This window comes from Dendrobates tinctorius, unplaced genomic scaffold, assembly GCF_039654945.1.
Source record: "Dendrobates tinctorius isolate UK_male_01 unplaced genomic scaffold, ASM3965494v1 ptg000086l, whole genome shotgun sequence".
Lineage (NCBI taxonomy): Eukaryota > Metazoa > Chordata > Amphibia > Anura > Dendrobatidae > Dendrobates > Dendrobates tinctorius.
In genome coordinates, this window is record NW_027361754.1 from 50,282,052 (window position 1) to 50,306,334 (window position 24,283).

The 24,283-nt window shown below is 45.5% G+C and overlaps 1 protein-coding gene across 1 annotated transcript in view; it reads right to left on the minus strand.

The window, feature by feature from the left end:
* The window catches only part of PLCH2 (phospholipase C eta 2), an 891,775-nt gene that overhangs the window by 162,765 nt on the left and 704,727 nt on the right, over positions 1-24,283 (minus strand). The window contains exons 9-11 of the mRNA XM_073585390.1: positions 19,914-20,034; positions 15,446-15,617; positions 2,833-2,940 (exon numbers count right to left, since the gene is read on the minus strand). Coding sequence (XP_073441491.1) covers positions 2,833-2,940; positions 15,446-15,617; positions 19,914-20,034 — 401 coding nt within the window. The remainder of the gene's footprint in view (positions 1-2,832; positions 2,941-15,445; positions 15,618-19,913; positions 20,035-24,283) is intronic.

Below are 24,283 nucleotides of genomic sequence, written 5' to 3' on the forward strand. Positions count from 1 at the left end.
TGCACCTTCCTCTGTGTCACCGTGTATGGTGGTATAGTGTGCGGAAGGGGCACCTGAGTCTCATCAGGGTCAGAATCTGGCTCTGTACACTGCGAGGACAATGTAGTGCTCTGAGTGAATGTACCAGCAGAATCATCCATCAGCGGCTGTGCATCAGTGCACTCCATGTCAGATTCATCTTGTCCTGGGTAATTCACCATTTCACTTGATAATCCAGGCATGGTATGTGAAAACAGCTCCATGGAGTAATCAGTAGTATGGCCTGCGTCATCCTTCAATCTTGGTTGGGGTGAAGGACCCAAGGAAAGGTGTGGTTCATGAACATGAGCCTCCAATGACGACTCAGTGCTTTTACTTTTTACAACTGAAGAAGAGGAGGCGATAGAGCTGGAGGCTGAGTCAGCAATGTAAGACAAAACTTTTTCCTGATGCTCTGGCTTTAAAAGCGGTTTGCCAACTCCTAGAAAACTAAGCGTTCGAGGCCTTATGTAGCCAGATGATGACGTAGGTTCAACACCTCCTGCATTCGGTCCTATTTTGCTCTTGCCACTACCATCAGATCCACCACCACCACCATCATTACCAGCTGCCAACCCCCGCCCAATTCCACGGCCTCTTCCACCAGACTTCCTCATTTTTGGTAGAAATGTAGACAAAATCCAACAAACTATATAGTAATGTAAAACAAGGTACAAGGTGTCTATAGGACAGGGGAGATTTTGAATTTCTGCAGACACTTGTGGACACTGGACACTTTTGGATTGTGTGAGGCCCACTGAATATCTGAGCGCTCTGTCACTGGCTCGATGGCAGAGCTGTGACCAAAGTCACTAGAGGATAAGGGAGATTTTTAATTTCTGCACACACTTGTGGACACTGGACACTTATGGATTGTGTGAGGCCCACTGAATATCTGAGCGCTCTGTCACAGGCTCGATGGCAGAGCTGTGACCAAAGTCACTAGAGGATAAGGGAGATTTTGAATTTGTGCACACACTTGTGGACACTGGACACTTATGGATTGTGTGAGGCCCACTGAATATCTGAGCGCTCTGTCACAGGCTCGATGGCAGAGCTGTGACCAAAGTCACTAGAGGATAAGGGAGATTTTGAATTTGTGCACACACTTGTGGACACTGGACACTTATGGATTGTGTGAGGCCCACTGAATATCTGAGCGCTCTGTCACAGGCTCGATGGCAGAGCTGTGACCAAAGTCACTAGAGGATAAGGGAGATTTTTAATTTCTGCACACACTTGTGGACACTGGACACTTATGGATTGTGTGAGGCCCACTGAATATCTGAGAGCTATGTCACAGGCAGAAATTGGCTAGTGTATCACAAACTACAAGGTGTATGTAGAATTGGGCAGAATAGGAATCTCCCTAGAGTGCAGGTCTGTAAGAACGGAACATGTCCTCGACTTATTCTCACAGAGTGACACACTGATAGCTTCACTGTGGCTGTGATAACAGCCGTTACACGGTACTGTGTGAGGAGCGTACACCGCTGTATGGTGTGAAAAAATGCACGCTCAGTACCTCAGCAGGACAAAAAAAAAAAATTGGGATTGCTTTTAAAAAAGCAGTTTGCGGAGCAGTGGGTAAACCGCAATGCAGGAATGTCAGGAAGCCTTAGAAGGCAGCCCAACAACCAACACCACTGATACACCACTATATAGCCTCCCCTTGCACTGCACAGTGACTGGTGTGTTGTACAGGCAAAATCGCTAGCAGCAGAAGCAGTTTTTTTTTCTTCTTCTCAGAAGGACAAAAAAAAAAATTGGGATTGCTTTTAAAAAAGCAGTTTGTGGAGCAGTGGGTAAACAGCAATGCAGGATTGTCAGGAAGCCTTAGAAGGCAGCCCAACAACCAACACCACTGATACACCACTATATAGCCTCCCCTTGCACTGCACACACAGTGACTGGTGTGTTGTACAGGCAAAATCGCTAGCAGCAGAAGCAGTTTTTGGTGTCTTCTTCCCTGCCTAACGCTCTCCCTACAAAATCATCATCAGCAGCAGCTCTCTCTATTCTGAGATCAGCATGAGTAACATGGCGGTCGGCGTGCACGCCCTTTTATACCCCCTGTGACGCCCACCAAAGCAAGCCAATCACTTGCATGCCCTTCTGAAAGATGGTGGTGACCCGTGCCTATGTCATCACGTTGCCCACAGTGTCCGTGGATCCTGATTGGCTGAAAAAGAGCGCAAAACAAACTTTTGAAACGCGACTTTGGCGCGCAAGTCGCCGACCTCGTGGCCGACCTCATCCTAGGGTCGGGTTTCGTTTCATGAAACCCGACTTTGCCAAAAGTCGGCGACTTTTGAAATTTTTCGACCCATTTCGCTCAACTCTAGTGATAAATATTGGCATAAACTGAACCAACCAAAGATGCTGTAAAACTGGAAGTTACACCTAAAATGTGATCCAGCATGGACCACTGCCATAAATCTGGTGCAATTTCAAGTTTTCACGGTCTAAAAATGAAGAGAGGATTAATAAATATGCCCCAAGATTTTTACTATGGCCTGACTTTGTTGTATAAGCATAAATGTTATTGTGATTTTTAGGAAACTATTCCAATTTTTACCATGGCACTGCAAGACTACAGGTGTAGGACAACAACGTGAACTAATAAGTGAATTGCAACCAGAAAGAGACCAATAATGGCTCCTAGGTCGAGTGTGTTCAGAAAAAAGTTATTTACGTGAAACTATAAGTGACTATTATTCCACTATATGCCGATATTGGGCTCATTTTCACCAGCTGGACCAATGTGACACTACTTACAGACCATAGACAATCATATAATCTTATCTTACATACATCGCCATTAATTAGCTTGCAGTCATCGTCTATCTCATCGGCGCTGTCCTCATCAGAGACGTCTCCTTCTTCAGCATCATCACTAATACTGGAAGGGAGTTTCTTCCCCTAAAACAAGAAAAATCATCATTATCAACTATCTATATAGAACGGAAGACTCATACCCAATGCTCCATATCCTCCTCTGAGATATCGTCAACTGGCATAATATTAATCAAGAAGTTCTGCAAAAAACGGATTGATTTATTGGCCCATGTGAACAGGTGGCAACATTTTTGGCTTGAGCCTTTGCAAAACTTTCTGTACAATTGCTTTACAAGTGAAGCGTTTCAGGCAAACTGACACCTTGTTCATCGTGATGATGCAACTCGGCTTTAGTACATTTCCATGTAACTATGTAACTGGGATGGTCTGCTCCTGTACTGGTTTTTTTAAAGGGGCCTCCAGAAGAAGCAAGGCGAAACACGCGTTAAGTTGGAGGGAAGCATAGCCTCATTTGGGGCTGATATAGATTTTGTCTACAGAGGTAGCACTAACACTATTAATTGCATTCTATTTGGCTGCTAATTACTCTATCAATGCGGGTAGAGAAATTTGAGTATCTCTTATTGGGTGAGCAAAAATGTTATGTCTATATATCTAAACATCCTTACAGTTAGATGCATGCCAATTTCCCTTTCAGTGAGACATCTTTGTTTTTAAAGAGATTGGCGACTACTTTAGCATTGATGACCTATCTAAAGGATAGGTCACCAATGTCTGATAGAGTGGAGTCCAACACCCGCTACCCTCTCCAATCAGCTGTTATCGGTGTCAGTGGTGCATGGAAGTAATCACTTGGCAAGTTGGCCGTCTTCTGATAGTGGCCAAGGCTTGATACTACATATCTGCCTTCTATTTAAATTAACAGGAGGCGGATGTGAGGTACCCTGTGGTGGCCACTATCAGAAAATGGCCAGCTCTGCATGTGAGCAGGGAAGGACCCAGCCACGGCTCCACGGACTTTATTTGCATATTTGTATTTCCCAGGGAGCAATGCACCTAGGATTTCACTGATTGAGCGCCTTTGCCGGCTGCCGCAGTGCATTCTTTGACTGGTCTCCCTGAAGTCAGTGATTGTTTTGTGATGATGGTCTACTAGGCATTGCTCCCACCTAGCCAGAATCCTTCTCCACACTGATAAGGGGCAACACCCCGAAACAGCTGTCTGTGGATGGATACCTGGCCTTGGTATTTCCCTTGTCATATCTGTAAACTCGTAAAGAGCTGGATATTGACTTAAAGGGCCACTTAATATGGTGGTAATGGTGGTTTCCGAAAGGAGCCACTCCTTGGCTGGGTCCTTCCCTGGAGGAAGATCTGGCTAGTCCCGTGTTTGAGACTCTTAAATGAGGCTCCACGGACTTTATTTGCACATTTATAATTCTCAATAGACAATGGCAACAGCTCACCTCTGCCCTCTCCCTGCACAGGTCACAGAGCATGCCCATAACACTCCTTCTACAGAGGTCAATGAACCTCTCCAAACTATTGCCGCCTATGGACTATGTGTATCTATAACTCATATCACTAAAATCTCAGGAAAATAAAAAACAGATATGAAAATGCATCAGTTTTTAGATTATTAAGTAATAATAAAAGTGATACATTCCTCTGCAAAATGCTCACAATGCTTTTACTTTACAGATAACCATGGGCTCAAGACTTAAAAGCTTCATAGCGAGCCATGTGACCATATTCCCAGTACCTCCCACTGGTTAGGTAAAAGGTGGGGGGCATGTAATGGGTGGTCTCCAATATTAGACCAAACGGTTGCCTCCAATATTAGAAGATTACAGTTACAAATCACATTTACATAGGAGAAGGACTAGCCTGATAATTATAACTGGTGACAACATTTAGATCTCTACGTTCAAATCCTCTAAACAGTTCTTAAAAGAAAAATAATGGCTCTCAAGGGTAAAGGAATAAGTAATTTGTTTTCTTCAGTATGTCTACATGCAAAGCTCTGCCGTCAGGGGAGTAGTTCACCTTTCACTTTGTTCTTGGCAGGAGCTAAACTGCACTAGAAAATGACCTGGGTTAATGTATGGTGGAGAAAGGTGCTTTAAGACAGCACCAATTAGACAATGTCTTATTCACTCTAAGACTTCCTTGGTTGACCTAGTGTCTCAATTTCAAAAGTTGAGCAGTGGAGAAGAGACGGGGGGGGGGGGGGGGGGGGTTTAATTGTGGCTAAAAAAAATATCCATTTACTGCCAGTCAACTGAGCAAAAGGTTGAAGAATGAGGATTTTTAGGTCTTAAATCTAACCTAAAGGATGAGTATAAATCCTTCGATACACAGACTAATTTCAGCCAAACACACTTAGATTATCGCTGTTTCAGTATACTCAGTGAATTATCAGCATGAGATTATCACTACAGGACCAGGTGTCTGGTGCCTCCTGGTCCAACCACGCCCTCACCACTGATTGGCTGCTTTCTATTTACACTTTATATTGACAGAAGGCTGCCAATCATTGGTGTGGGCAGGATTATACAAAGTCCAGCATTCTGAGCTCAGCTAGATCTGCATAGAGAGAACTGTGATTCTATCACAACTGCTGCACTTAGTAAAATAAAGTGAAATATTGCTGGAAATGGGGTCTCTGCTCCTACACCATGGTGCAGTCTGGTTACATAGCAAAAATCTGCTGGCGGATTCCATTTAACATCACGTTGAAAATTAATCCAACCATATGGCATTATATAATAATAATAATAATAATAATAAATAAATAAATATATATATATATATATATATATATATATATATATATATATATATATATATATCCAAACACTGTTGTATGGCCAAGACAACAACCTCAAAGATAGCAGTCAGGGTGGGAAATGAGGCATTACAAGGCTTTCAATTTATGGTGGTTACAATGTCAAACCATTGCTACCTAAATTATTATTGGGGGGATATAAAATATTGAATATGGTAAAAGGAATCGCTCTACAGCTGTTTTCTTCTGCAATACTAGATAGTAATAAATGGATTATTCTTTATATTGGTCACATTGGGAATGGGGGACCCTCCTTTATCCTTCTCAATGATGGTCATTAACTGATCTCTGTTGACCAGCGTCAATAGACAATCACTAAAGTACAAGATCTATTCTGCATTTCATCTGCACATTTCTTTTTTCAGCATTGGTCCATTAACAAATGCCACAATCGATACATGAACCAGAAAACTTCTTCCCATATAAAAAAAAAAGGCTGAGGAGAGCAAAGATTCATCTGTAGTTTATATTTCCTCGCTCTTCAAACATAATCGCGACACTTCAGATGGTGAGACTGGCCCATTAGTGCTTGGCTGAAAAAAAAAATATATATATATACACTTGACATTTCAGCCTTGGTCCGAACAAGAGTTTTATTGATCTTTTAGATGTCATTTATATTGATTTCCGTGTCACATGATGAGCTTGATGAAGTAGGTCACTCGGGGGAACGTTAACATAGAAAAATGGAGGAAAGAATAATTGAAACATGTGAACATCAATGAGAGGATACCATAAAACACACAGTCTATATTCCTGTCTATGCAGCTGAGACCATTACAGTACGGGAAACAAAAACTGGACCTCCAATGGTTAGATTTAATATTTGGCAATCATTATGGGAAACAGTTTTCAGTTATACACAAGAACATGAAAATCAGTCCATAGTGATGAAATAGAATAACTGCAAATTTTAACATCCAAGTTAAATTCCTAGTGCAACATATTTGCAAAATAGACTGCAAGTGCACTAATACAGCCACAGTGCACTTGCTGTCTAATTTATAACTATGTTTGCACTAGGAATGTAACTTTGAATAACTGCAAATTTTAACATTATTTTATCACTATGGACTTATTTTCACATTCTTGTGTATTACAGAAGACTGTTTTCCCCATACTGATCACCAAATTTATACATTGCATGTCATGTCCAGATTTCATTTCCCATACAATAATGGTCTAAGCCACATACACGAGAATACAGACCATTTAACGGGATCCTCTCATGGATATTCACATGTTTTAATTATTATTGCCTCCATTTATCTATGTTAACTCCCCCCCCCCGGAATGGCCTACTTATTTGCAAATTGGACTGCAAATGCACTGGGACTGTATTAATGCACTTGCAGTTCATCACTCCTCTCTGTCCAGCACCACCCTCCTATGAGGATAGACAGTTATTCCCAGTGACTTCATCCATTTGGCTGGCTGAAATCTTACACATGCGCCATTATTTGGTATCCTGGCTGACGCATGCGCAGCAGGATAACACCAAACAGTGCTCCAGCACAAAGAGTACAGGTGAATGTTCAATATTTATAAGGTGCAAAACTCAACAGGGGGCAACACTGAGAAGAAAAACATGGATTTTCGTGAGTACTCACCGTAAAATCCTTTTCTCTGAGACGCTCATTGGGGGACACAGATGCTGTGGGTGTATGCTTCTGCCGTTAGGAGGCTGATACTAAGTGAAAAGGAGGTTAGCTCCTCCTCCGCAGTATACACCCTCGCCCCTACTGCGGGCGGAAATCAGTTTGGTGCCAAAGCAGTAGGGGGACAACAAATCAGCCTTAATACAGGTACAACATGTCAAAAAATACCACCCTTATCTCAAATTAGTAAATGCACATAAATTTTAACAAAGCAAGAGCCAACTGGCTATTAGGGTGGGTGCTGTGTCCCCCAATGAGCGTCTAGGAGAAAAGGATTTTACGGTGAGTACTCACAAAAATCCATGTTTCTCCTTCGCCTCATTGGGGGACACAGATACTGTGGGATGTCCTAAAGCAGTCTCTGGGTGGGAGATTGACTCACCGATCCAAGCTACATGCATGTTTTGTTTATAGGTGCGCCACCGCTGCTTGGAGAATCCTTCTACCCAGGCTCGCATCCGCCGAGGCCTGAGTATGACTATTACAATGTCTGGCAAATGTGTGCAGGCTGGACCAGGTTGCTGCTTTGCAAGCCTGTTCTGTCGAAACCAGGTGCCGAAGCACCCAAGAGGCACCCACTGCCCAAGTAGAGTGCGCTCTGATTCCTGCTGGAATCGGTGTGCCTCTAATGCGGTAGGACTCCTAAAAAGTCAAACAAAAAACCATCTGGCTATGGTTGATTTTGAGGCAGTGAGTCCTTTTCTGCGCCCTTCGGGGAGCAAGAACAGCATGTTCGTCTGACGAAAGGGAGCCGTCCTCGACCCGTACCCCCGGAGGGCTCTTACCAGGTCTAACGTGTGACGAGCCTCTTCCACACGGTGCACCGGTGGTGGACAAAATGAAGGCAAAAAACAACATCTTCATTAATGTGAAAAGAGGACACGACCTTCGGCAGAAAAGACGGGGTTGGTCTGAGCACCCCTTATCTTTATGGAAAGTGAGGAATGGTGGTCGGCCAGATAGTGCAGTCAGCTCTGAAAAGCCGCCTGACAAAAGTGATGGCCACTAGGAACGCCACTTTCAAGGAAAGGAACCTCAAAGAAACCTTCTGAAGTCGTCTAAAAAGGAGCTTCCTGCAGAACCCTTAGGACCAGGTCAAGGTCCCAGGCATCCATAGGTGCCTTATAGGGAGGTACCAAGTGGGAGAGACCCTGGATGAAAGTCTTTATCTGTAACCTGGTAGCTATTCCGCACTGGACCAGGACGGATAAAGCCGATATTTGTCTCCTGAGGGAACTTGGACCAGGCCCAAATCTAGGCCCGACTGGAGAAAAACCAAGATGTTGGGGATCGAGAATCTCAGCGGAAAAACACCGCGTCCTCGACGCCAAGCGAAGAACACCCTCCAGGTGTGGTGGTAAATTCGTGTGGAGGTCGACTTCCGGGCGCTAACTATTGTAGCGACCACCTTGCTCCCAAACCCTGCCTAGGTTAGAATCCAAGATTAACTGGCCATGCCATCAAACACAGGGCCACTGAGCTCGAGTGGCAAATCGGCCATTGAGAAAGTAGCTCTTGGCGCTCTGGCAGTCGCCAAGGAACGTCGGCGAGCAGGTGCATTAGATCTGCGTACCACGCTCAATAGGACCAGTCTGGGGCCAGTCGGATTGCCGAAACCTCTTCCCTCTTGATCCTTTTGATGACTCTTGGCAGTAGCGACAGTGGGGGAAATAGATATGGGCGGCGACACTGGTTCCATGACAGAACCAAAGCATCCACCGATTGCCTGCGGATCCCTGGCCCGAGCGACGCATGTGGGCACCTTGGCATTCACTCTCGAAGCCAACAGATCCACATATGGTGTTCCCCGCAGTAGAAAAGAAAAAAAAAATCTGCTGGAAGACACCGGGATGTAGAGATCACTCTCCGGACACAAGACCCTGAGAAAGTCTGCCGCCCAATTTCCCACGCCCGGGATGTGAGCTGCTGAGGTCACCGAGTGGTTTGTCTGACCCACTGAAGAATGTGCCCCACCCCGCTCATGGTTGCTCTGCTGCGGGTGCACCCTTGATGATCTATATAAACCACCGCCGTGGCTTTGTCCAATTGAATTCTGACAAGGCGGCCTGCTAGAAAGTGATGAAACTGTTGCCGAGCCCGTATCTCCAGTAGCTTGGTCAGGAGGAAAGCCTCCTGCGGGGACCACCACCCCTGGGTCGTGTGGTGGCGAAAACCCTGCTCCCCAGTGGAGGAGACTGGCTTTGGTTGTCATCACCAACCAATGGTCTGGGCAAAAGGGCTTCCCCTGGGACTGAGAGGGACTGGTTATCCACCATTCGAGCGACTCCCTGACTTGACAGGATCGCCGGCCCCGCTGAACGAACGTGAACGGAATTCTTGTTCCAGGCTGACAAGCGGGCGCGCTGCAGGGGGCGAAGATGGAACTGGCTAACGGTAATGCTTCTATTGCCGCTACCATTTCCCTTAGAATCCTCATCCTGAACCAGATGGAATGAGGGACTGGTTGGCGAAGTGTCCAGACTCCCTCCGAAGAGTAAGCGCCTCTTCCTGAGGAGAATTACCAGCCCTCAGCAAGTGTCGAGGATCCTTCCTAAGAAGAAAAAAAAACCTCTGAGCTGGCACAAGAGAGGACTACCTCGTGCTGACCAACCACCCTAAGCGGCCAAGAGTATCCAGCGTGATGTTGACATTTTCCTCGCATGCCCGTATTGAAGGGCCCTTAACTAAGAGGTCGTCCAAGTAAGGCAAAAAATGACTGCCTCAAGAATGTAGCATGGCCATGACAACTGTCATAACCTTTGTGAACACACTGGGAGCCTTGGCTAGCCCGAAGGGTAGTGCTATGAACTAAAAATGCCGACCATTGTTGTCGAAGCGCAGAAACCTCTAATGAGCAGGAAAAATGGGCTCGCCACCTGATGAATGCACTCATGCTCAGCCTAGAATGGCCGGTGGCAATTTGCAGATATACGTTCTGGATATCTATTGAGTCAACAAAATTCTCAGGTCAACAAGTGCATATTCAAGAAGGAAAACTTATAAACCTTGTTGACGCACCAATGGACAATTATAAGAAGGACAAATCGGGTATCAAACCATAACACAACGAGAAGAACCGAAAACAACGTCCAGTATTGATTATAAATATTTATTCAAAAATAATTTTCAAATAATAAATGCAGGGGTGGGAAAAATTGCCAAAGGGGGCAACACCAGAGACAGTCTGCATGAGTAAAATGCACTCAATTATAATGCAACTTCATAAAAATTACAAAAGATAATGAAAAAATAAATCATTCCATAGTTATGAAAAAGTGCAATTGAATAGTTCATGAGTAAGCACAGGTAAATGCAAGATAATTCATATATAAAGTGCAATGTGCAACATAAATATCATGGGCTTAGGCATACAACCATGTACTAAAAGAGGTTTTTTGGTAGTAATTATGGATAATCATATGGACAAAACATGGATAAGTGTCCGGGTAAGCAAAAAAATGCACAATGGCAAATGGTTTATATTTATGTTGCACATTGCACTTTATATATGAATTATCTTGCATTTACCTGTGCTTACTCATGAACTATTCAATTGCACTTTTTCATAACTCTGGAATGAATTATTTTTTCATTATCTTTTGTAATTTTTATGAAGCTGCATTATAATTGAGTGCATTTTACTTGTGCAGACTGTCTCTGGTGTCGCCCCCTTTGGTAATTTTTCCCACCCCTGCATTTATTGCTTGAAAATGATTTTTCATTAAATATTTATAATCAATACTGAACGTTGTTTTCGGTTCTTCTCGTTGTGTTATGGATATCTATTGAGGCCAAGTATTCTCTCCACTCCATGGCCAATATCACTGACCGAAGAGACTCCATCCGGAAATGTCTGATGCTGACGAACCTGTTCAGAAGCCTCAGGTCCAAGACAGGTATGACAGACCCGTTCTCTTTTTGTGAACCGCAAACAGCTTGGAATCGAAACGCTGAGCTCTTTCGTGTTCTGGCACGGAAACAACGACTCCGTTGTGCAGGAGCGATTTGATGGCCCCTAATAGAGCCCTTGCCTAGGTTTCCACCCTGGGAAGACGAGAAAAGGAAAAACCGTCTTGGAGGGCATCTGACAAATTCTATTTTGTAAACCTGAGGCCACCAACTCCTTTATCCACGTGTTGTGTGCAACACTGAACCAGACGTGGCGGAATAAGAGTAGACGGCTGCCCACCTTGCCGGTGTCATCAGGCAAACGCCTCGAGTCATTTAGCTGACTATCTTTGGGATCTGGATCCCCTTGACCTGGGCTGCTGAGTTCGCATTCCCCCCAAAAGGTTGGATCTATATGAGATCTGCAGCTCCCAATCCTAGTTGGGGAGGCCTGAAGCGGCGGAATTGCCTGCTGTAGTCCACCCGGGGTGGCGGAAAGATCGAAAACGTGCCTGAAAAGGGTGCGAAATAGGCGGTTTGACCCTTTGTTGAGGGAGAAAAAACGCTCTTTCCGCCTGCGGAGTCAGAGATTAGCTTATCCAACTTCTCGCCAATAAACGGCCGCACTGATCATAAGGCAGAGAAGTCAAGGACTTCTTGAAAGCAGAATCGGCCCGCCATCCATAGAGCTCTTCTGATAGAAATAGCGTTGGCGGCAGCAAGTGCTGAGCAATTAGCCGCATGCAAGGACGCATTGATGACATAGTCCAAGGTCCATCGCCATCTGCCTCGCGATCTCAGATACCTCGGCAGGTAGCTCTCACTTCTGTGTGACCCTGTTTAACGATTCTGACCATGAAATCATGGCCTTGGCTGCCCAAGTTGCTGCGAACGAGGGAGAGAGCGCTGATCCTGACACCTCACTTACTGAGCAAGAAGCTCTTTATGAGGCGATCCGTGGAATCCTAAATAGAGGAACCTGTTATGAATGGGTCACCGAGGAGGAAAAAACAAAACAAGCCAAGTCATAGAAAACCAGAGAGGTTGGTAACTATTCAGATTGCAGATCCCTGATCCTAACCACACAACTAGCAGCAGCCGCTGAGCGTTCCTACAATGAACCTAGATGCTTCGTCACAGCCGGAGGACTAAATAAGCCTAAAGCAAGAAAAGGGGAAAACTAACTGCCCCAGAGCAGACCCCAAAGGAAAGACAGCCCCCACACATGTATTGATGGTGAAACAAGATGAAAACACAAACACAGGCAGGAAAATAGGCTGAGCAAACGATGGGGCCCAAACTAACTAGAAAGGATAGGAAAGGAAAGACACTGTCTGCAATCTGCCAAAAACCCTACAAGAATAATGTCCAAACACTTCTGATAACCAAATTAACCCTGAAGTCACTAGACTTCTCCCACTATATCAGCACTCTGAAATATTCTGAGACAGAGCAAAAAGAGGCTAATCTAATAAGGGACAAAAAGCAAATTGGCAAATAGAGATAAATAAGAGTGGAAATTCAGCACAGCCCCAGTTAGGGCTGGCTGACCACACCAAAAACTGAATAGACCAACAAAATCACGTGTGAACATTAGCAGAAAAATTTAGCTTGAGCTGACTGGAACAGAGCTGAGAACCAAGACCTGACAACCCAGAAGGAATCACCAGCACTAGAATAGGGCGTCGGCTGTCTTAAATCCAGTCTGAGATTCCTGAGGTCCAATCGTCATCCTCCTTATCAGGTGGCAGATCTCCACTGATAAAATCAGCCTCACTACCTCCTGTTACCACCAGAGGGAGCCTGGAAGGAGAACTCACAACTGGTAGACCAGAAAATGAACTCACAACAGGAACCACTAGAAATGAAACAACAGGGTTTTAGTGGCTAGACGCGACACCGGTGGAACCACCATCGGAGATTTCATCCATTTCATGCGGATGTCCGGCAAATGGATACCTTACTTCGAGTGCCTTTTGACCTGAGAAACCCCCGTCTGGTCATTCCCTGAGTCGCTGCACTATGTCCTCAAACTCACGATAAGAGGAACCAATTCCGAGCGGCCGCTTCACTCGCTTAAACGCCACCTTATGGCCTAAAAAGCCGCGGTGGAACCATACTCAATTCTCAAGGTCTGACCGACGGCTTCTATGAGCCTGTCCACTATCCTACATGACCCCGGAGCCTCCAGGTCAAGGTGTCTGTCTGAGTTGACCTGAGGTCTGCTCGCTATCCACCACTGGTGACGGGGAGCGAGAAGCAGGACTTACGGATGCCACAGCACCGGATGGACTGGGCGACACCGCGAGGATTCCTTCCACCGGGTCTGCCTGAAGTAAGAGCGGCCCCTGCAGGCCGAAGGCTCTAGTGAGGTGGAGGTCCCTTCTAAGGCCGACTAGCCACTGTCCCTGCCCCTATCTGGGGCCTGACGGAACTCGATTGCCCTCGCACTGTGACAGAGATAGGGCCCACTACGGGGGGCTTGCACATTGGTCGCGTCGCAGGGGAGGGCTCCTGGGCGCGATCAGGCTCACAGGCTTCGCATAATTTTTGGCTCTGGCATGTGGCAAAAAAAAATAACCCCTCCAGAAATGCTTGTGGCGTAAGGGAACGCAATTTACCTTTTCCAATCATATTGCAGCCAGGCCTAAACCAAACGAGGGTTGAAGGGAATGCCACCTTTTATCGTAGCGAGCCTCCAAGATCAGAGCCACACTTACCACGTGCTCCTGTCGCTGCCTCTGCGCTGCCCCGTGCTCCTGTCCTCCGGGTAGGGCGGGCCGTTCTCTCCCAGCCGCGGCCTACCTGCTATGAAGCTGGGGGCTCAATTTGTTCGGCGTCCGCCCTAGCCAGGGGGCGGCGCCGGGCATAACGTCACACCGGAGGCGGGACTTCTGCCCGCGGCCTAGTCACGGCCGAAGCCGCGGACTAAATTTTGCCTGCACGCCCGCCGCGGGAGGGGAGAAGGGGGGGTGGGGCAGGGCTGCGGCCTGCAGGCCAAAGGCTCCAGTCCCTGCCACTGGAACCCGGCGCCCTCGCCTGGCGGAAGGTGGGAGGAGAGGGAAGGAGGATTGCCCTACACTTCCTAAGATGCCTGGAGCTTCCCGGAACGCTGCCGCAGGCCATCCCCAGCCCTTCATACCTGACTCCAGCTCTTACCTGTTGCCACCAGGTAGAGGGGATGGGGTTAGTTTCTGGACGGTGCAGGCACCCTAACTCCATCTAACCCCTTCAGGGGGTGAGGAGAGGGACCGTCCGCCGCCTTGCAGCACCGCCGTCTAGCGTTGGTGGAGCAGTGGGGGCCGCACAGACTAGTCTTGTGCCTCTGTGCAAGCCCATGGTTTCAATACCTAGGGGTGGACAGGGCTAAGTCCGGCATCGTGTCCCACGTCGCGGAAGAGGATACATGGAGGGACACTCGCACGTGCTCGCCCGTTGTTGGTTTGGGGAAATCGGACCCTTTCAATAGGATCCGTTGCCCCTGTCTCTTCTTCATAAAATAACAAACAAAAATAGATGTCTGGGGAAAAAAGCCCAGATATGTCCCTCGGTGCGGGAAAGGATACGTGGAGACGATACTCAACACGTGCTCGCCCGTTGTTGGTTTGGAGAGATCGGACCCTTTCAATAGGATCTGTCGCCCCGGTCTTATATTCATGGAAAAAAAAAAAAAAAGAAGTCTGGAGAAAACCAGACACATGTGCCTCCAAAGACACTAAGCAAAAAACTGATTTCCGCCCGCTATAGGGGCGAGGGTGTATACTGCGCAGGAGGAGCTAACCTCTTTTTTTCCCTTAGTGTCAGCCTCCTAACGGCAGAAGCATACACCCACAGTATCTGTGTCCCCCAATGAGGCGAAGGAGAAAAGACCAGTCAGGTCTCGCCAGAGAAATTGAGACTTTAAATTCTGTCGTGTGCATATCGCTCACATTCAGGAGCATAACTAAAGTGGGTGCAGGGTTAGCAGTCACACCAAGGCCTAGGACATTAGGAGGTCCACTTGGCCAAATTTGGGAAGTCATAGATGGTGGGCATGTTTGAGATTTTGCTGTGTATCCCATGACCCATGTGGTCAAGAAATGAGTAATGATGACAGACAGAAGGAAGTGACATGTAGAAGACTCAGGTAGACGGACAAGAAACGACATATCCAAAATTACTTCCATTGTACAGACTGATCAAGCTGAAATAATCTTCATTTATGTCTCAATTCGTCCTTCCTGCTGACATTTACCTTTACTAATATTTTGCCTTTCAGGCCTTCCGGAGAAGGCAGCTTTGAAAAATCTCCATTAACCACAGAAGAAAGATCCAACTTGTCCCCAAGGATTTCCGTCAGGTACTGAGCCATCTTCTTCTGCTGCAGAACACTACAGTGATTTTCAATAGACAAGATGACAGGATATCTGAGAAGCAAGAAAAACGGAGAAGCTGACACATAATAAATCCTCATTCAGCCTATATAATGATGACTGTCAGCAAAATACAAGAAATACAATTGTTTTGTTTTTTTAAGACAGTAATATAATTATATAGTAATAAAACATGACAATCCCTTGTTCATATTGGCCTATAGCTGTCTTAGGGTCTCCTCACTCTACATTTCTCATCTACTCTACATTCGAGAAGCTCCATAGGGCCCGAATGACATGATGAAAGCTTGATGAGCCGCCAACTTGATGCATGGGATACTACAGGGATCGTGTAGTGTGCAGTGGCGGTTCCTTCAGTCCATTTGGGAAGACCGGTGGGCCGAAAGGACAGCCACGACATTTGAGGCCACTCAGTATAGAGGGCTTCTAGCGCTGGTGAACCTGGGCATTCTGATCACCCCTTCATTTTATTAGACAGTGTAGAATGGTACATTTACCCTGCAAGAGGCCACCACAAGATGCATGTGTTAAGCCTGGTCTGGTCACATATGGTTCTGCCAAGTGATAACAGCTGATTGCTGAGGGTTTCAGATACTGGGTCCAAATTTGTCTTCATGAGACAAAACCTTTTACCATTTGGAGACTTTTGGTGTTCAGTAGGGTTTATCGGAGAATGTCCAAGGCCTCGACATAAGGGTCAGGAGAGTTCAGCTTATCCACCAGGAAGAGAAGAGCAGCGTACTGCACTATGGACTTTCTATCTTGGCCCGTACACTGCTCTGCTCATGTTCCAAGATGAACTCTTCTCAGCCATGATTTGTACAAGACGGCAGAGATCTCAGGACCAGGACGCCCACCAACCAACCCTACTGATCAGTAACTAAAAATATCAACTGGTTTAATGAGTATACATTTGTAAGACTTTTTTTGTCCCTTTAATTGCGAGCAGATCATGGGAGTCCTAGTAAAACACCTTTATAAGTATACAGCTTGGCAGACAGGAGTGTACAGCTCCTGCCTGAGTGTGCTCACATGGCAGAGTACAGAACCTCCTGAGCTGCATATCTGTTTTGTTTTTTTTGAGTGGTCAATGGTGGAGGAGGGAGGGTCTCGAGACCTTGACCTCCACTAATTTACCGGCAATTCAAACAGAAAAAAAGCCAAAAATTTTGCAAATCTTTAAATTTTCGATACCCCTTCTTCAACACAATTTTTATACTCTAAAAGGGTTTTGTTTATGTTCCTGAGAAAGAACGACAATGAAGAAGTCAAATGCAAATTAGCCTTAAACTTCAATAGAGGAGGATGTGGTCCCAGTACATTGACACACCCATAGAGCACTTCCAGTCTAATTTGCATGAGCATTCAAACCTTGATGTCTCAGCTCTGGCACCTCGGATCACTACAAGACAGGTGTCATTTTTATTATTGTTCTACAACCTATACAACCAAACTCTACTACTAGTTTGATTAGTAAGAGCGTCCTGACATGGACTGCAAACACAATGATATTCAGTTATTATACTCGGATTTTCTCTATTTGCACCTATTTCCATATTCCTGGTGTCCTGAGGAAGTCTCTGTTCAGTTCTTATAAAAGGCAAAATGATAATGGCCATAATGGCTGCATTATTATGGCATCTTGTAGACCTCAGAAAACAAGCTGCCGGGAGTGAGAGGTCAGTAACACTGCGCTGAAGAAAATGCCATATCCACTCCAAGAGCCTTTAATTGAGACTCACACAGAGATGAACGTCCTGAAAATCAATCCAGTAATTTCTAACAACTTGATGTACAGTTCTGTTATGAACTAATGTCTGGTATTCTGCTTCACAACAGGGGAGCAAAGCACAAGTGATTATTATGGGGAGAAGTTAGGTGGGTAATAACAAAACCAGACATAATTATTACAGAGCTGAAAGCATAGGGAAAATTCTACCCATCCTTAAAATCAAACACCACCATGCAAGCTTAAAAAGGTTTTTCGTGTTGGCGACACTGTGACTCAGTGGTTAGCACTGATGCTTTGCAGCTCTGGGGTCCTGGGTTCAAATCCCACCAAGGGAGTTTGTATGTTCTCCCTGTGTTTGCGTGGGTTTCTTCCTCCACATACTCCGGTTTCCTCCTACACTCCAAAGGCATACTGTAGATTGTGAGCCTCAATGGGGACAGCAATAAAAATAGCTGGGGAATATGATGGCACTCTATAAGTAAGCATACTTAAAAGAAATAAGGGGTTGTGGGGTTGTCACATGAAGACAACCCTACTAGCTAGTGCATATGAAAGTAAAGGTGGCGGGGGATGGAGGATGTAGATTTGATGTTCAGTAAACTACAACTGTATGGCAAAACTGTATTGCGATCCATGATCAGCCATACATCAGAATCAACGGCATGCAATACTACAATAAAAATGTCCAGTTGCAGCAAAGAAAATGGATTCAGTAATAAAAGTGTAGGATTATTTTACAATAGTCAAGAAAAAAAAAAAAGCACTAGTAAATTTTTCATTAACATCTAATACAAAATGACGTCCACCCGTGCGGTTAGGCACAATACCGGTTATTGATGTACAACATGCTTGTAAGGTGGTTACAGAAACTGTCCTGAAGCGCCAAACTTGTCCTGGTTTAGTGTGTAAATTTGTATACCGTATATACTCGTGTATAAGTCGACCCGTGTATAAGTCGACCCCCCTAATTTTACCTCAAAAAACTGGGAAAAATGTATTGACTCGCGTATAAGTCGAGGGTGGGAAATGCAGCCTTAGTGGGAGACAGCAGGAGGCTGAGAGAGACAGCGGGAGGCTGAGAGAGAGGCAACTTATGACAGGCTAACAAGCCTTTCACTTTATTGTTTTTTTAATACAGTATTTCATAACCTCATAGCAGGCTCCGTACGGGCCGTGCTAGAGGAAAACCCAGCCACCCACCTCACCTCCGCTCTTTTCAGCACGCAGCGGCGTATGAGAATCAGAGCAGGGAGGAGGTGGGGGTGGGAATGCAGGACAGAGGAATTGAAAGTTAGAGCTGCAGAGCCGGAGGGGGAGGCAGGCCAGAGTGGCCAATTGCATTTCTCCTAAGTTCTCTGACTGGTGATTCACCAGTCAGAGAGAAAACTACAGCTCTGCAGAGTCGGCGGGGGAGGCAGGCCGAACCGCAGCTACTTAGAAAGAAGACATGGCGCCGGAGCAACGCGGAGGACATCGCCGTGTGCTGGCAGTGTGCTGGCCGGACTGCCGCATCCCCGCAACACCTCCCGAAAAGTAAGTTTGACTTAAAAACTTGCTTGACTCGCGTATAAGTCGAGGGGGGTCTTTTTCAGCCCATTTTTTGGGCTGAAGAACTCGACTTATACGCGAGTATATACGGTAATTGTGCATATATTATTGGTTCGTAGTGATGTGTATAAAATCTGCTATGTAACTATGTATATGATTAGGGAAAGTGTAGTGCACACGTTTGGTCAATAGATGGGGGTATTATAATTGTGCTTAATGTACGATAAGACTATAGTCGTGTAAATGGTTATCTGTAGGAGGGGTTAGCTGGGTGTAAGGCAGGAATAAGAGTCACTCAGGGCTAGGTAGCCCGAAGTGCTCGGGCAGGCTAAATGCCCAAGCTACTTAGCGCCCCGCAATGTTTAAGGAGGAACCCAGCTGTCCAGAGACAGTGGGACAGCATAGCCTCAGAAATAGCAGCGGCAGCATCTACAGACTTGGGCTACAGAAGAAGTCACCGCAGGGCAGGTCGCTCTCTGCTTGGACTAATGCCCTCAGAACCGGGGTAAAATGGCTGAGGGAACACCCATACGCAGTGAGGCTGGCCAGGGAGCATGCTGAGGAGCTATTGGAAACGGTTCGACCCAGGAACATGCAGTGTGACATGGAGAGGAGTGCAGAGAGAGACGAAGTAACATGTAACGAACAAGCTGTCAAAAATGTTTTAACGAATCTGGATGTGCTGCGAAGTCATGAAATTAAAGTTCTGCACCTGGACTGGACTGCGTCTCTGTTTATTCAGAAGCAGCTAGAAGAGACCATAAAGAATGGAGAACAGACCCTGATGACACAGGGTACAGAGAGGCAAGTAAGCTGACACTGGAACGAGATTTTTATGTATTGGAAGGCAAGGGCACACAAGGCCCATTGAACTCAGCCACGAATACGGCCATGGCTGACCTCTACATGCTCACAAGGGAAGTGACGGATTACCCGTCCATAAAACCAAACGGCGCCTAAAAAACTTCTGATCTGCCAGGATGACATGTTTTATAAATCAACAGGATTATAAGTCAGATGTGTGAGCACGAAAGAACCCTGATACTTACTCATTTTTGATGAATGCATACTTGTTTATAGTCTCGATGACGTCCTTGAACAGGATTTTGGACGTTAAGGTGTATCCATGGTGGACTATGGGCTCCCCGTCTGGTCCGTCCCAGCAGTCAACTTACAAAAAGGAAGGGGAAAAAAAACAAACATTTTTATAGTTTCCACCATGGAATTAATTTTTATATTGATATCAACGTGTATTTAGTACACATTGGTATAGATGGAGTACAAGAGATGAAAACACAACTTAACCGCAAGGAAAACATGTGAAAAATAGTGGTCAAACACGGTTAATATTAAAGATATGAGCCATTTTCAACACCATTTGTCCATCAAAAAACTATACACAACATTTCTTATGAATGGTCCCAGTTATTGAAAATAGCTTCCTAGACCGTATGGATCGTGATCAATTAAAAAGTTAACAAGGTTTTTGCATAATCAAAAATTATCCCTTATCCATATAATAATAATGGATTAGATTATTTCCTTCCATAGCAGAAAGAGAAATTGTCTCGTGTTTGCAACGGTACAACCATCCTCAAAACGGAGAGCGGCACAAGCATTATCCCTAGCTTTGCTAATCAGACATTTGCTTAGCCTCAAAGAAAGCCATTTCTCTTAAGAAAATGTATTTAAGACCACACCACTTTACGTCTTCAGCCTTTTATCACTTTTCCGGGAAGAGATGAAGTGTGTGGGTCACCTGGAAATAAACTCTTTCAGTTGTGGCTTCAATTTATGGAAACATTTATTTTATTGTCAACCGAGCTCACCCTGAGACATCAAGACAAAGACATTTCTCACATCGTTTGTTATTTGCTCTTCTTTATTCTTATTCTTTTATTCTATCAAGATATTTCAAGTACACTTATATTTCAAAACACATTGGAAAGGTGCATGCGGGTTTTTAGAAATACAGAAAACGTCAAAAAGTCTGTGAACCCTCACACATTGCAGCGAGGGGTCATCATCCAAGATAAATATGTACTGGGGACAAGTGGCCGTTCAGGGAATATAAAGGTGGTCTTTCTGGATTTTATATATACAGTGGGGCAAAAAAGTATTTAGTCAGTCAGCAATAGTGCAAGTTCCACCACTTAAAAAGATGAGAGGCGTCTGTAATTTACATCATAGGTAGACCTCAACTATGGGAGACAAACTGAGAAAAAAAAATCCAGAAAATCACATTGTCTGTTTTTTTTTCATTTTATTTGCATATTATGGTGGAAAATAAGTATTTGGTCAGAAACAAAATTTCATCTCAATACTTTGTGATATATCCTTTGTTGGCAATGACAGAGGTCAAACGTTTTCTGTAAGTCTTCACAAGGTTGCAACACACTGTTGTTGGTATGTTGGCCCATTCCTCCATGCAGATCTCCTCTAGAGCAGTGATGTTTTTGGCTTTTTGCTTGGCAACACGGACTTTCAACTCCCTCCAAAGGTTTTCTATAGGGTTGAGATCTGGAGACTGGCTAGGCCACTCCAGGACCTTGAAATGCTTCTTACGAAGCCACTCCTTCGTTGCCCTGGCGGTGTGCTTTGGATCATTGTCATGCTGAAAGACCCAGCCACGTTTCATCTTCAATGACCTTGCTGATGGAAGGAGGTTTGCCCTCAAAATCTCACGATACATGGCCCCATTCATTCTTTCATGTACCCGGATCAGTCGTCCTGGCCCCTTTGCAGAGAAACAGCCCCAAAGCATGATGTTTCCACCACCATGCTTTACAGTAGGTATGGCGTTTGATGGATGCAACTCAGTATTCTTTTTCCTCCAAACACGACAAGTTGTGTTTCTACCAAACAGTCCCAGTTTGGTTTCATCAGACCATAGGACATTCTCCCAAAACTCCTCTGGATCATCCAAATGCTCTCTAGCAAACTTCAGACGGGCCCAGACATGTACAGGCTTAAACAGTGGGACACGTCTGGCACTGCAGGATCTGAGTCCATGGTGGCGTAGTGTGTTACTTATGGTAGGCCTTGTTACAGTGGTCCCAGCTCTCTGCAGTTCATTCACTAGGTCCCCCCGCGTGGTTCTGGGATTTCTGCTCACCGTTCTTGTAATCATTCTGACCCCACGGGGTGGGATTTTGCATGGAGCACCAGATCGAGGGAGATTATCAGTGGTCTTGTATGTCTTCCATTTTCTAATTATTGCTCCCACAGTTGATTTCTTCACTCCAAGCTGGTTGGCTATTGCAGATTCAGTCTTCCAAGCCTGGTGCAGGGCTACAATTTTGTTTCTGGTGTCCTTTGACAGCTCTTTGGTCTTCACCATAGTGGAGTTTGGAGTCAGACTGTTTGAGGGTGTGCACAGGTCTTTTTATACTGATAACAAGTTTAAACAGGTGCCATTACTACAGGTAATGAGTGGAGGAAAGAGGAGACTCTTAAAGAAGAAGTTACAGGTCTATGAGAGCCAGAAATCTTGATTGCTTGTTTCTGACCAAATACTTATTTTCCACCATAATATGCAAATAAAATGAAAAAAAAACAGACAATGTGATTTTCTGGATTTTTTTTCTCAGTTTGTCTCCCATAGTTGAGGTCTACCTATGATGTAAATTACAGACGCCTCTCATCTTTTTAAGTGGTGGAACTTGCACTATTGCTGACTGACTAAATACTTTTTTGCCCCACTGTGTGTATATAGAGATAGAGATAGAGATAGAGATAGATACACACTAGCTGAAGAGTCCAGCACTGCCCGGGCATAGTAACTAACTACTGTTAGTTATAACAACTTATAATGACTATATCTATCTATCTATATATATAGCTGAGTGTAGAGCCCCACCCACTCCACATAGCCACATTCACTATAATATCCCACACCATCCCGTCGGCCAGAGCTACCGGATTACCACCCCAAATATCCCACATCGTCCCGTCAGCCAGAGCCACCAAACTACTACCCCTAATATTCCACATCATCCAGCCAGAGCCACCGGACTACTACCCCTAATATCCCACATCATCCCGTCACAGACGCCGGACTACCCCCCCTAATATCCTACATCATTCCGTCAGCCAGAGCCACCGGACTACTACCCCTAATATCCAACATCATCCCGTCAGCCTGGGGTCAGAACCAGAGCGCTGAATGGATTTGTCCTGACTTCCATACCAATGATCCCTTTAATAGAAGCCTGGGGTGAGAATCAGAGCGCTGAGGGATTTACCCTAACTTCCATACCGGAGATCCTTTTAAGAGAGGCCTGGGGTCAGTACCAAAGCGCAGAGTGGATTTGCCCTCACTTCCATACTGGGGATCCCTTTAAGAGAGACTGGGATCAGAACCAGAGCACTGAGTGGATTTGCTGTGACTTTCATACCAATGATCCCTTTAATAGAACCCTGGGGTCAGAATCAGAGCATTGAGGGATTTGCCCTAACTTCCATACAGGAGATCCCTTTAAGGCTATGTGCACACGATGCAGATTTGCAGCGTTTGCGCAGCGGATTTTACCGCGCAGAAACGTTGCATATCCGCATTGTGATGTACAGTACCTTTAAAATGAATGGAAAAAAAAAAACGCTGTGCAGACGCTGCGGATTTTTCCGCGCGGTTTTCCTGCGGTACAAAATCCGCAGCATGTTACTTCTTTTGTGCGGTTTTCTATCTCCCCTGTCACCAAATCCGCAGGGGGAAAAACGCAATGGAAAACCGCACAAAAACCGCATGAAAACCGCGTGAAAAATGGAAGAAATCCGCAGGAAAAATGCAGGTCATTTGACCTGCGGTTTTCTTCCATTCTGCACGGAAAAATCCGCAGGGCTCAAAACTCCGTCTGCACTCAGCCTAAGAGAGCCTGGGGTGAGAACCAAAGCGCTGGATGGATTTGCCCTGACTTCCATACTGGAGATCCCTTTAAGAAAGGCCTGGGGTCAGTACCAAAGCGCAGAGTGGATTTGCCCTAACTTCCATACCAATGATCCCTTTAAGAGACCCTGGGGTCAGAACCACAGAGCTGAGTGGAACAGTCCTAACTTCCATACCAGGGATCCCTTTAAGAGAGGCCTGGGGTCAAATCCAAAGCCCTGGATGGATTTGCTCTGACTTCCATACCAATGATCCCTTTAAGAGGGAAGATGTGCCTACGGGATGGAGGATGTGTGATGGGGATATGGGCAGGGATGGGGGGATTCATTTCTGTCATGTGCTCTCTGCTCCTTTCAGGGGGGCAGACAATGGCTGGGAGCTTATGTTCCCAGGGATGCTAGATTTCTCCCACCATGTCAGTGTCTGCTGAGGTGTCAAGTGGGAAAATTTGCTCATAGCAACCAATCACAGCTCAGCTACTTTTAAGCAGCTCTCGTGAAATGAGAGATGCTTAGTGAGTGGATGCAAGGAAAA